At 37.3% G+C, this 16288-nt stretch overlaps 2 protein-coding genes across 2 annotated transcripts; both read left to right on the forward strand.

Moving 5' to 3' along the window:
• The first annotated feature begins 752 nt into the window (after positions 1-752).
• On the forward strand, positions 753-6635 carry LOC129809626 (protein snail). The gene is made up of 3 exons (XM_055859584.1): positions 753-2552; positions 5635-5796; positions 5859-6635. Exons 1-3 carry the CDS (start codon positions 1515-1517, stop codon positions 6360-6362), a joined length of 1704 nt encoding a protein of 567 aa, XP_055715559.1. The 5' UTR covers positions 753-1514; the 3' UTR covers positions 6363-6635.
• A 2643-nt stretch (positions 6636-9278) lies between these two features.
• Positions 9279-15963, forward strand: LOC129810223 (uncharacterized). The gene is made up of 4 exons (XM_055860548.1): positions 9279-9631; positions 9699-9767; positions 14471-15481; positions 15562-15963. Exons 1-4 carry the CDS (start codon positions 9467-9469, stop codon positions 15811-15813), a joined length of 1497 nt encoding a protein of 498 aa, XP_055716523.1. The 5' UTR covers positions 9279-9466; the 3' UTR covers positions 15814-15963.
• Positions 15964-16288: the final 325 nt, after the last annotated feature.

Consider the following 16288-nt stretch of genomic DNA (forward strand, 5'->3'; position numbering starts at 1 on the left):
TGAGTAGGGATCAGATTTTCTTCTATATGGTGACGTTCGAGGAGTAAAAAATAAACCCTATAAAACACTATTAAATGATATTTTAGGTTTTTCCCGGAGACAAGTGTTAACATTTTTTGTTCATTATGTTTTTCTTTAAATAATCCCAATTTGTGACCCCATACATTGAATTTCTTTATGCGATTCTCAACTGAATCACTCGATCGCGATCGCAGTAAAAGAAGACCCAGATGCAATGCTTAAGATTTTATTATTTTGTAGGAGAATTATATATCGTATTCCATAACATCCATCATCATTCATGGTAGTCTATTCTATACGGTGCCACAATTGAGATTTAATTCAGCATGAATTGGAGATTAAATCGAATAACCAAAATCAATTTTGCTCTTACCCTAATTCCCTTTGTTGTTCCTTTTTCTCACATAATTATTTGTTTATTTGTTGAAACAGTTATAAAATGCAATATATCTTCCCGGATTGTAAATTAGGCGATACTTTGGAGGGGAAGACCTCTCCCTGAAGATGTTCTACGCTCTTGTTGCATGTCAAACACACACTTTTCCGATTGCAAACTAATTTATGGGCGTATTGAATCCATTTATCCTCCACTTTCTCGTCCTAGAATTTGAGACTTGTCATGCCTCCAGTTCTCTTTGCTGGTAACACATTAACTACCATTGAATGTGAACTATTCTATTTTTCACGGTTTAATGTTTCCAAAGCATAATTTAATCTGTCTGATACTGACATAATATGTTGCCGAATAATTATCATAATTACCTGTAAAATTTACCCACACCTATATACTTGCAAGCTAAATAAAATTTATATTAAAACAATTAAGAATAGTAATGACCACTATTTTTGTCAGGTTTACTTCAAATTGAAATTCAAACTTAATCATACTATCAACCGAAATTGTCGCAAGTGATTGCCTTTATGCAGATACATACAACGCATACAACTATATACTAAAAACTCGTCTTGTACGTAACCATCTGGTTACTTTGACGAAGTACTGGAGGATTACGTTGTCCTGCATACAATTCTAAAATGTCAGAAAAAAGCCACTTAAAAAAATCAAATGAGAGATTTCTGTGTTTATGGTTAAAAAAAAGTAGTTTCATTTTCTCTCCTGTGTTCACTCCTTTCCATTTGATCTCTGAGCGTAAGATCAGCTCAGAGATCTCCTCTTGATGAATTTCTCTTACATATGCTCCTCACACATATGGCTGGAAAAACATGGATTGTCAAGTGGGAGCAAAAAAGAACACCATCGAGGGAGCAAAAAGCGTTCAGAAGTCATCTACATCTTCATCAGCTCACTGTTCAAATCTCAAAGGCTCTCTGAATCTTGAGCAGATCGGACGTGTTTCTCATGCCATATCCCGAGAGACTCATTTAAGCGGGAAATGTGAACAGTGATCGGGATCTAGAATTTGTCTTGTTTTATTGTTCAATTGAGATCTGTGATTCTGTCGTGTTGGTTTTTAATAAGTGAACTTGAGAGGATGTTTTTGGACATTTTAAGAGAGAAGGATCAGATTGTGAAGGATCTTCCGTCTTTTGATATGGATTCCGGATGGAATATTCCAAGCACACAAATCACAGTCTTAACTCCCACTTCACCTAGGAATCAATCCACATTCTTCATTCCACCTCCATTCCAACCCTTCTCCACATCAACATCACCTTTGCAAAACTGCAAAATCTCACCTGTGGTCAGTGAATTTGTTCCCGAACCCACCACCTTGACAACCGATTTTGTTTCATTGGCTGATACCCCATGTTCCATAATCAACTCGGCTGATCTTCTGAAGAAATCTAACTTTGTAGGAAATTGCACCAAAAATGACATGATCTTCAAATTTGAACCTGAGGACATTGCTAAATACAATCAGAGTCTCAGCTCAGAAGCTGAAGCAATATCTCCTAGAAATGATTTTGACTACTACAACTACGATGAGATCAACTGCCAGTCTAAGAATCAGTCTCCTTGTTCATCTCCAATTATTGATCCATGGATTGGTTTTGGTGATGTAGGAATCGATCGTTTGCCGCCAATCGAGACCATAGTCAAAAACCAATATCGCCAGGATCCACCAATGTCTCTCCGCATCGATGACTATTTCGACACTACCTTCTTGGATCAATATCCCTCACCTCAACAAACAGATTCCTACAGCTATCCTGCTGAGAATTTCAACACAATCTCAGATCCGGAAAAGCTTAAAAGGACGTATAAGGACATATGGAATGAGGTTCAGAAAGAAGCTCCCAAGGAAATGCTGCTGAAGGATATTGACCTTGAAGAAAAATGTCAGGAGAATGAGATACTTGAGTGTCGCTGGATTGACTGCAATCAGCAATTTGCGGATCAATGTACACTGGTGTCTCACATTGAAAAGCGGCACGTGGAACTACGACGTGGTGAAGAGTTTTCTTGCTTTTGGATAGGATGTCCCAGGCGTTTCAAGCCCTTTAATGCACGCTACAAACTGCTCATTCACATGCGCGTCCACAGTGGCGAAAAACCAAATAAGTGTCCGGTAAGTTGATAACGTTCATACATAAGAAACATAAGAAAAATGTTCATAAACTATCTGTGATTTTTTTTTATAATCACAGCTATTGCAATGCTTCAGTTCGATCTTCCACCTCCGATCGATCTCATATTTGCAGGGCATATGTTTGTAATATCGCTGATTCTGATTTAAACTACTCTAAAAGATTTTAAATAACAAGAAATTTATTTATTCAAATTTTCAGTCAGATTTGACCTTACCTAAAACTTTTCAAATGTGTAAAGTCTTATCTGTTTTTTCTTATTTTTCAATACAGTAAACGTATATTTTTTTTCAGAGCATTGAATTTTTATTTTGAAAATAAAATATGGCTTATTTATATACATATTTCTATAAAATTTGTTCATTAACTGATATTTCAATGAAAGAATCACAATTCTCATAAACTCAGGGAAGCTTGTGATTGGCTTTTTAACAATCTTTCTTTTCCCTTTCCGTCCTTCGTCAATTCCCTAGCCCAAGAGTCAATAACAAGCAACACATGTTGAGTTCTCGATAGTTGTATGTTTTAATAATGTTAGCCCTGATGACATTTTGTTGTTGGTGGTGTTGCAGGGTAAAATTTCATCTATCCTATGCATTTAACTCCTGAAGCACTAGAAGAAAAAAGTTAATGTATGGAGAGAAAATTGCTTTTTTTTGTTACTGCCAGTAGAAGAAAAAGTTCTCATGATGAAAGAAATTATCCATGCTGAGAGCAGCCTCTTCAAAATTTCTAATTCAGCATCCTTTCGCCACCTGTTAAGGAATTCATTGAAACCCCTTATCTGATATAATTTATTTACTCTGTCACGCCTTGGTAAAATATTAATTTGACCCTAAAATCTACACAAACCAATGGAGATGATGATTTACGTTCTCCAGTCACTTAGAGTGGCTCAACCAGATGAATCTCGAGTAGCAAAATAAGTAAATTTCCTGAGGAAAAGTTTCGAACACTATATATGTGTTATTAGGTGAGATTCTTAACAATCTCACCTACTATAATCCTAACAAAATTTCATGTCGTCCGATCGACCTCAAATTTGGCCAAAATGTGTTTCGCCACTTCCTGATTCCGAATATATATGTGGCTAAGTTACGTTCCCGGCCGGCCGGCCGGCCGGCCGGCCGCTCTTTGGAGCTTAATAGCTCCTAAACTAAAAAAGATATCGACTTGCGGTTTTCGGCAAAGGTTATATATCAGGTGAAAATTGCAACTTGGTGCATAGACCCCCCACCCCCCACCCCTCCTTCCGCCATTTTGAAGACCCCCCTTTTTTGTTTTCTCAATAGCTCCGCCCCTATGGCATTCAGCGGACTCAAATTTTAGTATGTTATAGCTGGGCCTTAGAGCTTTCCATCAATACCAAACTTAAGGTCCCCCGACCCCCCTGATCCGAGCTATAAGGGTCCAAAAAAAATTTCTTAAAATGGCCATAACTCCGGTTCTAATTGTCAGAATTTAAAAGGTGAGGGCTTTTTGGAAAGCTCTCGTGAAATGCCACTTCCCCTTCTAACATCGCAAGTTCATAAAACCACCGCTAGGGGCGCTTTTTTTAAAAAGAAAATTTTTAAATCTTAAAAGTTAAATAACTCAAAAATTCCTTTGTGCATCGGGCTGAAAATTTAGTATGTTGTAGCCGTTGATTATACCTATCAAACAAAAAAAAAACTTAAGTCGATCTAAAACCCCTGACCCGAGCTATAAGGGGTCAAAGTTCGAACATTGACCGGCCTCTATCTCCGCTTCTAATTAACATAGCGACCTAAATTTTACCTTTTTGGTTTCGTCTCGATGAGCACTTTCAGATGGAAGTTCAAAAAGTCACCATAGGTGGCGCTGTGATAGCGTCAAAATTCATCGAAATTCAAAGTCACTTTTCTCAAAAACGGCATTGTGCAAGTTAATGAAATTTTAGTATGTTGTAGTTCAGTCTAGGACGTTTCCAAAATGGTGCGTATGCGCGCTGTGGTTTCAATAGAACCGGAGATATGAGGGGTCAAAGTTCACGAAATTCAAAAAATCATATCTCCGGTTCTATGTGACCGATTTTGATGAATGAGGGCTTAAACGAAAGATCTCACCAAATGCTACAACTTTCTAGAATATTTGAACTTCGTGGGACCAACACTAGGGGCGCCACAGTCGAAAAACCAATTTCAATATCACATAACCTCAATTATCTCGACTGTCGCTGAACCGATTTTGATGATTACTTCGACATAATTGTAGAGGACATTTGTCTCTACATTTTGTCCATACATCATTTTCCGCTCAGACTACGCTATCACTCCGATTTTGCCGTTTAAGTGTGAAAAAATTGATTTTTCCAATAATAACGCTTTGAAATCACTCAGATGCCAATTTGACTGCCTCTACTCCACCAAGACACTTAAAATAGGGGTTCAAATGGAAAGTCCCGCAAAATACAACAATTCTTTGATATAGTTGAAGTTCAACAAATGACTACTTGGGGAACTCTGGATGAAAAAACGAGTTAAGAAACAAAAAAACTCGCTTATCTTGGCTTCTGAGTAATCGATGAGTTCAAGTTCTACGGCAAAATTATAGAGAACATTCTGGTCTACATTTCACCCATATAACACTTTTCTGTCAGTTCATCCAAATCCTTGATATTTTGGTTTAAATACAAAATTTGTATAATTTCACGAATTTGATTCAAGATAACTGAATGGCGTCTCCCAACTTCAGCTCCAAATCGAATTTGCATGCACTCCGAGTTAGCTCACGTTAAGAATCTCACCTACATAAGCCGGTTAGGATTATCTGTCCCTTTTTATATGTATATAGGTTACTAATAGTGTATATTTTATAAGTATACCTTTTAAAATAGGTATCTTTAAAAAACATAAAATTTACCTCTCTACGTAAAAGAGATACTCGAAAATATGTCTGGCAGGTCATATCACATCCTTTCATAACACGAAATGAAGTGACTAAGATTTTGGATAATAGACATATTATTCGGGTCACATTCGAATGCAATGTTAACAGATAATGTTATATATATTGTATATACTAAATTCTTCTTCTTGGTTTCAGTTCTCTGGGTGTAATAAGGCATTCTCGCGACTGGAAAACTTAAAAATTCACCAGAGATCACACACCGGAGAGAAACCCTACAACTGCCAGTTTCAGGGATGCCACAAAGCATTCAGCAATAGTTCCGATAGGGCAAAACATCAAAGAACCCACTATGATACGGTAAAATCTGTCAAATTATCCTTATCATAATCCCGCTTTAATATGCTAAATCTTTTATACAGAAACCGTATGCTTGCCAATTGGAGGGATGCAGCAAACGCTACACTGATCCCTCCAGTCTCCGAAAGCATGTAAAAAATCATTCGCTGCGTGATTATGTTCCAATGAAACGAAAATCTCAGAAAGGTTCTGTAAAACCTGCCACAAAAACACGGAGAAGACACTCAGAATCTTCTCTGTATGTCGTGGAGCCAGAAACTTCCTCCGCCCTTACTGTCCAGGATGATAACTTTGTTTTTGAGGATGTCTTCAATGATATAATAGAGGAAAAAGAAGTGCCATCAACGATGAATTTCAATGAACTCTCAAGCTGCATTTCAAAAATTCAGACTGAAAATGATGCCAGATCTCAAGATGTTGTGAAAATTTTGGAGGATGTGGCCTACGATGAGGAATTTATATCATTTGAGTATGTCCAAAAACTTCTTGGTGATCCAATTAATTACGATCTGCCGAATCAAGGAAATTCTTCAATAGCTTTAGACTATTTTACTGAAATAATATAAAAAATCTTATATTAAGATCCGTTCTATCGTTAAAATAAGGAACTACTTGGGGCCAGCATTTGGGGGCTCTAGAGTCTAGAAACCTCAATTGTGCAATTATTCCAAAGAAAAAATTGCAACTATTAACAAACATTTTAGTAATTTAAGAACAAAAATTAAAAGACAATTTTAAGTGATAGAAAATCTGTTGTATCATTATAGTTTAGTGCCTAATTTGCATGTTGTTGTTTAATGTAGATGATAGAGAGAGAATAAAATACATAAAATTCCAAAGCGATAGACAATCGTTTAATATTAAACTTATAATTCCCCACCCTATTTCATATTTTTTAATATTTTTTATGCAATTCACTCAAAAAAATCAAAGAATAGTACTTTACACGAGATGGAGCTTCCCATGAAGTTTATTTTTAATAAATATTTAAATCGATCGATTTAAATTTGTACAAAATTTCTTGTAAGTAAGGAAACCTGGAGCGAAATGAGGCAAAGCAGATGTTTAAAGTTCTAGCACATCAAGGAAAAGCTTCTAATTGTCATATTTTCATAAAAAAAATTGGCGCGACTTATATATTTCTATTAGGTGAAATTCTTAATAATCTCACCTACTATAATCCTAACAAAATTTCATGTCGTCCGATCGAGCTCAAACTTGGCCAAAATGTGTTTCAGCACTTCCTGATCACGAATATATATGTGGCTAAATTACGTTCCCGGCCGGCCGGCCGGCCGGCCGCTCTTTGGAGCTTAATAGCTCCTAAACTAAAAGAGATATCGACTTGCGGTTTTCGGCAAAGGTTATATATCGGGTGAAAATTGCAACTTGGTGCATTGACCTCCCACCCCCCACTCCTCCTTCCGCCATTTTGAATACCCCCCTTTTTTTGTTTTCTCAATAGCTCCGCCCCTATGGCATCGATCGGGCTCAAATTTTAGTATGTTATAGCTGGCCCTAGGGCTTTCCATCAATACAAAACTTAAGGTCCCCCCACCCCCCTGACCCTAGCTATAAGGGTCCAAAAAAAATTTCTTAAAATGGCCATAACTCCGGTTCTAATTGTCAGATTTTAAAAATTCCATTGTGCATCGGGCTGAAATTTTAGTATGTTGTAGCCGCTGATTATACCTATCAAACAAAAAAATACTTAAGTCGATCCATAACCCCTGACCCCAGCTATAAGGGGTGAAAGTTCGAACATTGACCGGCCTCTATCTCCGGTTCTAATTAACATAGCGACCTAAATTTTACCTTTTTGGTTTCGTCTCGATGGGCACTTTCAGATGGAAGTTCAAAAATTCACCACAGGTGGCGCTGCGATAGCGTCAAAATTCATCGAAATTCAAACTAATTTTTCTCAAAAACGGCATTGTGCAAGTTAATGAAATTTTAGAGTGTTGTAGTCCAGTCTAGGGCGTTTCATATCTCCGGTTTTATTTGATCGATTTTGATGAATGAGGGCTTAAACGAAAGATCTCACCAAATGCTACAACTTTCTAGAACACTTGAACTTCGTGGGACCAACACCAGGGGCGCCACAGTCGAAAAACCATTTTCAATATCACATAACCTCAATTATCTCGACACGTGCTTAACCGATTTTGATGATTACTTCGACATAATTGTAGAGAACATTTGTCTCTATATTTCGTCCATACATCATTTTTCGATCAGATAATGCGATATGTCCGATTTTGTCGTTTAAGTGTGAAAAAATTGATTTTTCCCATAATACTTTGAAACCACTCAGATGCCAATTTGACTACTTCTTCTCGACCAAGACACTTAAAATAGGGTTTTAAATGGAAAGTCTCACAAAATACAACAATTCTTTGATATAGTTGAAGTTCATCAAATGAACACTTGGGGCGCTCTGGTCGAAAAAACGAGTTCAGAAACAAACAACCTCGATTATCTCGGTTTCTGAATAATCGATGAGATCAATTTCTACAGCAAAATTATAGATAACATTTTGGTCTGCATTTCATCCATATATCACTTTTCTGTCACTCCATCCAAATCTTTGATATTTTGGTTTAAATACAAAATTTGTATAATTTCACGAATTTGATTCAAAATAACTGAATGGCGTACCCCAACTTCAGCTCTAAATCGAATTTGCATGCATTCCGAGTTAGCTCACATTAAGAATCTCACCCACATAAGCCGGTTAGGATTATCTGTCCCTTTTAAGTTTTTCCATTTTTTTTTTTGCAAGAACATCTTCGTTAAGCCAATATTTATAGTTACGCAAAGATAAGGTAAAAAAGAATGAGTTTTTGACAGCAGGATGGACACATTCGAGGTGGCGAAATTATTTTACACACTCATTTTAAGATTTTGAGCAGCAGATTTAAAACAGCAAAAGCAAAAATATGGGTTTTCACTTTCAATTTCAATTGAGTACCTATATATATGATGAAAATTACTTCTGAAGATTGCAATGGTTCATTACCACATTTAACGCTTTGTTTGCTCACTATCTTCTGAGGTTTTTTTCCTCTGAGCTCACTTCTTCATACCATTCATCAAATATGTTATATGGAAACTTACGTAAAAGAACGCAACTTTTTTGCAACACAAGGAAAAAAAAAACAGAATTTAATAATTTAATTTTAATAATCCATTTCTAGACTATAAGTTGATCACTCTCGTGTGGGAAAGTGATATCTTTGAATTTGAAGACATTTTAATATTTTAGAACATCTACTCTAAGGTGATAATTAAAATTCAGCATGAGCGGAAAAAGATGTGATTCCGTGGGAGAACGAGAGGTACAGTAGAGTGTTTCGTAGCACCAGGTAGCACAAAAGTTGGTGAAATCATTTGGGTTAAGGTCAAAGTGGAGGCTGCGTAATGAGTGTTGTTACATACAGAGCTTTCCACAATTTGTTATCTCTTTCTCTCTTCTCTACTATGCTGTTTCTTTCGAAAGCGCACGTTCTTTATGTAATATTTGCGCGCGGATATATCAGTTTTCATGGTGCGCGTGGTTGGCCCCAAAGTCTCAGAGGCAACTTGTACGATCAGTTTCCTGTCGAACTCCATTCGAGTTGGGTGTATTGATCAAGCCTTGGTGTTAATAATTCAGTGATCTCTCCTAAGAATGGTGGAAACTGCTCGACAAGAAGAAATAAATTTCCAAATTCCAGCAGGATCCAGTACCGATGATCACTACCAGCCTTCTGTGAGGATGCTAAACATACAAAAGTGTTCAAATGGTGCCTGTGGCTTCCACTTGTCTCGCAGCAAATGGGATCCATACCCATGGGTATTTAAGAGCGAAACATAACAAACATCATCCTAACATGCCTAATTAATTGTGACTGTGATTGCAGGTGAGCGGGGTCGATAAGGAATCTCCGGCTGAAATAACCGGATTGAAGGTTGGAGATTGCGTTTTAGAGGTCAGTTTGTTGCTTCTAATACTGGAATGTCTCACTATATTGCGCGTCACAACACACACCTTATGAATTTTTCGTCTCAATGTTTTAATAAGCTTTTACGCGTGTATGCTGCCTCGTGAACTATTAAGTGTGACTATAGAAGATTAATAAATATAATTCAAGGTTCGTGAAAAAGCATAAAAATTTATTCTTGAATAATATTCACGTTAAATTAGCAATTAGCCTTTTAGATAAAAGTTTCGAGTGTACTAAAAGCGCGTCCCGACGTTCAGGGTTTTTTTCTCCGCATAACGAACAAAAATTTATATATCTGGTGAAAGTGGAGTAAGACCTTTTTTCGCCTCTTTCAATTTTTATTCGCTACAACGTTTCGGGAATACGATGTTCCCTTCTAGGCTTTGTAGACCTGATGAAGGGAACATCGTATTCCCGAAACGTTGTAGCGAATAAAAAACCAGTGATAAGCCCAGATAAGCTTATGGTAGCTGAGATTCTTTACAGGTGACCTCGAAATGCGTGCAACTCGGGGTGCTTTGCAACTCGGAATGCGTGAAAATTCGATTGTAAGTTGAATTTTGGGGGTAAAAAAACGCGTCGAGTAAACTGTTCTCGGTAGTCGAAATGGATGAAATTGGTTCGACGCGATTCTTTACCCCCAAAATTCAACTCACAATCGAATTTTCACGCATTCCGAGTTGCAAGCACCCCGAATTGCACGCATTTCGAGGTCACCTGTAAAGAATCTCAGCTACCATAAGCTTATCTGGGCTTATCACTGGTCATTTTCTATTTTAAATAGTCTGAGTGGGGAAGACCAACAAAAGAAAAAAAAGTTCATTTAAATCGGTTAAGAAACATAAGTGATAGAGTCCGGTCCATTTGAATATAGTAAGGGTCGGGGTACAGTGGGTTGGGGTAGAGACGGATGGGACCCATTATTAGAAAGATCGTGCTCTCAGATACAATATAGGCTAAAATTTCATCGAAATCCCTTTATAAATACAGAAAATGCAGTCCGGTCAAGACATTTTTGATTATAGCTCGGGTCAGGGAACATCAAGGGAGGAGTGCGATCCATCGTTGGAAAGGCCTCGACCCCAGCTACAACATATTAAAATTTAAAGAAAAATCATCGTCTAGTTTTCGAAATATTCGAAATCGATTAATCGAAAATCGATTTTTCGATTAATCGGACCTTCGATTAAATCGGATAAAATTGGGGTGTCACAAGGGTTGTAATGCTCCACGAGAGCTTTCCAAAACACAAAAGTTTTTTGCATTCCGATAATTAGAACCGGAGATATGACCATTCAAAAATTCAATTTTTGACCCCCTCTAGCTCAGGTCAGGGGGGGTCGTAGGGGGTGAAGTTTGATATCGATCGAAATCTCTTAGGCCCAGCTATAACATACTAAAATTTGAGATCGATCGATGGCATAGGGGCTGAGTTATCGAAAAAACAAAATTTGGGGGTGTTCCAAAATGGCGGAAGGGTGGGGGTGTAAGGGGTGGTTTTGACATCAACTTCTAGCGGCCCAATGACTTTTAACCTTTGCCGAAAACCTCTTGTCGATATCTATTTCCGTTCTGTCTCCAGAAGTCGAAATGTAACGGACGGGACGGGACGTCCAGGAAAATCGATTTTTGGCGCACATGATTTTCGTGATCTATGAGTGTCAAAACGTATACATCCAAAATTTGGGCCCGATCTGACGAGGTCGGATTTCACCTGTGACCACAAAAGCTGAGTTTGTAAAGAATCTCAGCTAATTGAAAGAGGCGAAAAAAGGTCTTACTCCGTTTTCACCAGATATTGCACTCCACCAGACCGTACATAGTCGAAAAATTTATTATATTAAAAAAAAGCAGATCTTTGTCATTCTGTTTTCATGTTAAACTTCTAAACAACCTTACTCAAACAGTAAGCATCAAAAACATGAGTTTGAGTAATCGGCGAAACTATAATGTTATACTAACTTCTTGCCTTAAAAGTATACATTTTATAATCCTTTCACTGTATTTTCGATTTAATCCAAATTTATACTGCTTTATTAGCTTAATCCGTTGCTTTTTTAGGCTCAAATTGTCAGAGAACTGAGAATAATAAATTTAATAATAATTTCATTAGAAATCAATTGAGAAACTATAGAGAAAGTGGGGCAGTCTCATGCATTCAAAACTTTGAAATATTCATAATTTTAGGACTTTAGTTAGGACAATTCTTCTGAGGAAAAGTGTTCAAAACAGAGAATCTTCCTACTCTCCCTTATAGTAAAAGAAGGAGGGGTAGCAAAGCGTCCCATGCTTTTCAAAGTGCTCGACCTTGTGACTTGGATGCTAACCCCAAAAGTATTTTCGCATCATTTACCGTTTACCGATTCAAAACTTGTTTGAATCGATTTATATATTATTCAAAAGATCACCCTAATATTTGCCTGATATACTTATATGGGGTAATATAATTGCTTATATCAAATAAAAATTACTTATCGGTCCATAACCGGTTTATTACCGATTCGTAACCAATTCAGACTCATGAAAAATTCCAAGATCTTTCCAACAAGTCCAAACACGACCCTATTCGGTTGAGAAATACGCTATCTAGAACCTTTCTAACCTTTGACCGTAATCAGTATTTTCGTATATACACGAATTGTCCGTCTAGGCAAAACCTCTAAAACATATCCAAAATATGAAAAAAAATCGCACGACACGTTTTCGAACATTAAAATTAATACAGCTCAGCTGATGGAAAAATTTACCTCTCTTGATTTTTAGTCGTTATTCCTTCACGTTTCGAGGATGGATGTCCTCTTTATCAAGTTTCAATTTCAAAGAAAAATCACGTACAGGTGGAAAAAATTACTGCTCTACTTCACTTGAACTTTATTTGAATTTTTCACTCCAAAGCTCACCATCCAAAAAGCTGTCAGATTTTCGAAACCTGATGAAGAGGACATCCTTTCTTGAAATGTTAAACGAATTAAAGATTAAAAATCAAGAGGTCCAATTTTCCGTCCACTATCTGCTATATCACATCAGACAGAAAATTCATTCAAAACTGTGAATAAAAATTAAAAAGAAACAATTTTGCTACATTAAGCTTTTAACACACTGTACTTATAAAGTGGCATATTCAATATACCATACATTTTTATTTTACTTATTTGATTTATTTCTTTTATAATATGCTTCACTTTTCATAATGACCATTATGAGCTTCACTGTAAGCTTAAACGCTATACGTATTGTTGAGGCAAGTTTTTCATAAAACACGCTTCATTCTTTGTTTAACAAATTTATGTAATTTGAGCAATTCTCTTTTATTATGTCATGATATGTATTATTACTTGAGATCTTTGCAAATACTTGATATATTTCATTAAGATTTTGTTTTCTATATTGCATTAACTATAACAACTATTTACTGCTATACTACTTTCACGCGGCTCGACTCGAACTCCACAGAGAGTGCAGTGTATATACATATAGTCCCTCGATTATTTTATCCACCAAAATTCCTACCTTCCACCCCCAGGTGACTACTTTTCTCAACACATATTCGCGTTTTAGTCGATTTTTAGATTTTAGATTAGATTTAATTTTCTCTTAAACCGTATGCGGCTGCCGCCGTCTTCACAAGCGACCTCAATGGGCAAGATGGTAGAAAATCCCGAATCATTGGTCGTATAGGCCACTGTTATATTATTAACAGTTTTTATGAACATGTTGTAAGACGCTTTGCAGATGAAAAAGAGGTGATCTCCAGCATGGACTCCTGGGATGAGTACGTATTTTCTGGGACTACATTGGGGGTGGGAAAGCATAATGGGGAAAGTGGACAAACAGCATCCGATTTCTCTATTTCCGGTTTTCATGTCTGAAAAATGATGTCACGCTGTTTGTCCATTTCTCTATCTGTCCGGCCGTTACTACGGCTAGTGTCCAAATGATTAGAGACAGAGAAAGACTTGGGACATTCGGGAAACTTACCATAAGTCGACACTGGGACCATTAACATGCCCCTCAGTTTCCCCCCATCCCTCCATTCCCTACCAAAACCATGTTTTTCTGGGGATTGCTCGAAAATGCGTTGTGAGATTTTTTTTTCATTTTTGGATATGTTTTAGCGATTGTTCAGGAGGACATTTTGTCCATATATGAAAATACTGTTGAATCATTCCTAATAACAGTTTTTCAGGGGCAAAAACGTAAAAGGCTCGAGAGAGCGTATTTCTTAACCGAATGGTATCATGCTTGGGTCCGTTGGAAAAGTCTTGGAATATTTGATAAGACTGAACCTAATTACAATCGGTTATGAACCAGTAATGGAAAGGTCCATAATAGATAACAAGTTTTTTTTTCAAAATTCAATTATTATATTACACTTACCTTATTTCGGGCGACGTTTTGAGTTATTTATAAATCGGTTTAAATTGGTTGTGAACTAAGAAACTTATAGCCTCTACGCACTAGAGAAATTCATGTCCATATTGGAAAATTTTTCCTATGCAAATGTAGGAAATTTGCTTCTATATGGACATAAATTTCACTAGTGTGTAGAGGTCATTAGGAAGAAATTTTTCAATGGGAAAAGCTCTATGAAATCCTTGAATATAGCCTCTAAGTCACCAGTTGGAGCACTTCACGAAGCCTGGGATATTTGTTACTCCTCTTTGGTAAAATTGCTGGACTTCTTTCAGGTGAATAGTGAAGACGTTTTAGGACTGAGAATAGCAGAGATAGCCAATATAGTTAGGAGTCGTGCAGACCACGTAACTCTGCTATTGTGGAGTACAGGATTAGATCCTCAGTGCACTCCAGATTCCCTCTGCTGTGGACCTCTTCCCCAAAATCTCGAACGTCTATCTGCCAGCATGTCAGCTATTCTGGCTGCAATGGAATGCCCTGTATGCATGGACACAATCCCGCCACCGGCAATCCAGTGCCAGAATGGACATCTCGTTTGTGCAAAGTGCAGAATTCGAGCTGATAAGTGCCCTATTTGCCGGGAAAAGTATAGTATGGGTAGATCGTTGATTGCCGAGCAAGTTTTCAACTCCCTCAGGGATGCTTTCAATCTGCAGGAAGCAGATGGGAAACTACGAGAGAAACTTTTTGGCATGAAGAATTCTAAAGTTACATTTCTTCGAATCAATAGCCATCAGAATAAGACTTCACAGTCTCCTACACAGAAGCTTCTGGCTAAGCTCATGGGAAAGGCTACTTCCCTGGATAACCTGACCACTAGCAAGCATTTGTCGCCACTTGCGGAAGATGTTATTAATCTCAAGACTAAATCTTTTTCCTCCAGCGAGATATTCATTCAACCCGAAGCGGTATCTGTCGTCAGGTGCCCATCTGCTGTACTCCCGGGAAAACTTTCCTCTACTCTGGGTACTAGACGGCCGCCATCCTGCCACACATCCTCGGAGAGTGTAATAGAGATTATTGTGCCAAAGTTAGATAATAGCTATAAGTGTCCCTGTGGTGAGGAATGTTCTGCTTCTTTGAGTAGTGCAGAACTTCGCCATCATGTTATGGAAGGGCATGGAGTGCCAATTTTGACTTTTGGCACATCTTCAGCTGAGATATCCCTACCACCAAGGACACCTGTTGAAAATGCCTGCCTTCTGTTGCAACTACAGCAGAAAACATTCTGGTTGCGATTGGATACTTCTAAAGGAGATCTCTTTATCGCAACCCTGCTTCAGGTAAATATGCGGATTCTCGCTAAGATTTTTAACTAATCTAATACAATTTTAATTTACTAAATAATATTTCAATGCTCCAGGGTCCTGCTTCGGACTGCTCCAACTACCTCCTGGAAGTCATTGTTCAGAACACTGCTCCAGAAAAACTAATGCAGCGTCAATTGATAACGAGAACTCCTGTTTACTCCCTGCAAACCTACTCTTGGCACAGTATCCTGCAAAATCACAAAGGGATTCTCTACACTAAAAAGAGCATAACATCTACTTTCGATCGCGATTCGGACATACTGCTTCTCAGGGTTTCTGTTAAAATTATCAGCGAAATAGAGTGACTTCAAAGTTATTTAGCATCTGCGGTCTGCATAAATTTTGGCGATTTTCAATGGGAAAGGCGGGTGAATCTAAACACTTCCAATATCGAATTAAGAACATTTTTATTCTTCTCTTTTTTACCTTACTTACAAATAAACTTTTTCTGCAATTCCTCTGTAGTAATTCTATTTACAATTCATGTTCTTCCTCCAATCCATCCAGCCGCCCACAAGAAAAAAGACATACAACTTTATATAAATAATTCACACCCATTTTTGGCGGTGGTGCAAAGGAGAAGTTTTAGTTTAATTTAAAAATTCCATTTAAATCCACTGCACGCTCAAAAATACGAAAAGGACAAAGAATTTCCTCATTGAGCATGTGTCGCAAATAGCGCAAAATACAATTGTATAGAATTTTACGTAACTTTTTTTTTATCATACATTTAGCATAGTTTTTTTTGGTGTGATAAGAATTCACCAAAATTTTTATATC

The sequence above is a fragment of the Phlebotomus papatasi genome, chromosome 1 (assembly GCF_024763615.1).
Source record: "Phlebotomus papatasi isolate M1 chromosome 1, Ppap_2.1, whole genome shotgun sequence".
Classification (NCBI taxonomy): domain Eukaryota; kingdom Metazoa; phylum Arthropoda; class Insecta; order Diptera; family Psychodidae; genus Phlebotomus; species Phlebotomus papatasi.

Bases quoted from the DNA above. Each gene is read 5' to 3' on its own strand.
- LOC129809626 (XM_055859584.1), top strand. From the start codon at position 1,515: ATGTTTTTGGACATTTTAAGAGAGAAGGATCAGATTGTGAAGGATCTT. The intron at 2,553-5,634 runs GTAAGTTGATAA...TCTTGGTTTCAG, and splicing joins AAAAACCAAATAAGTGTCCG to TTCTCTGGGTGTAATAAGGC. The intron at 5,797-5,858 runs GTAAAATCTGTC...TCTTTTATACAG, and splicing joins AAAGAACCCACTATGATACG to AAACCGTATGCTTGCCAATT.
- LOC129810223 (XM_055860548.1), top strand. From the start codon at position 9,467: ATGGTGGAAACTGCTCGACAAGAAGAAATAAATTTCCAAATTCCAGCA. The intron at 9,632-9,698 runs GTATTTAAGAGC...CTGTGATTGCAG, and splicing joins AATGGGATCCATACCCATGG to GTGAGCGGGGTCGATAAGGA. The intron at 9,768-14,470 runs GTCAGTTTGTTG...GACTTCTTTCAG, and splicing joins TTGGAGATTGCGTTTTAGAG to GTGAATAGTGAAGACGTTTT.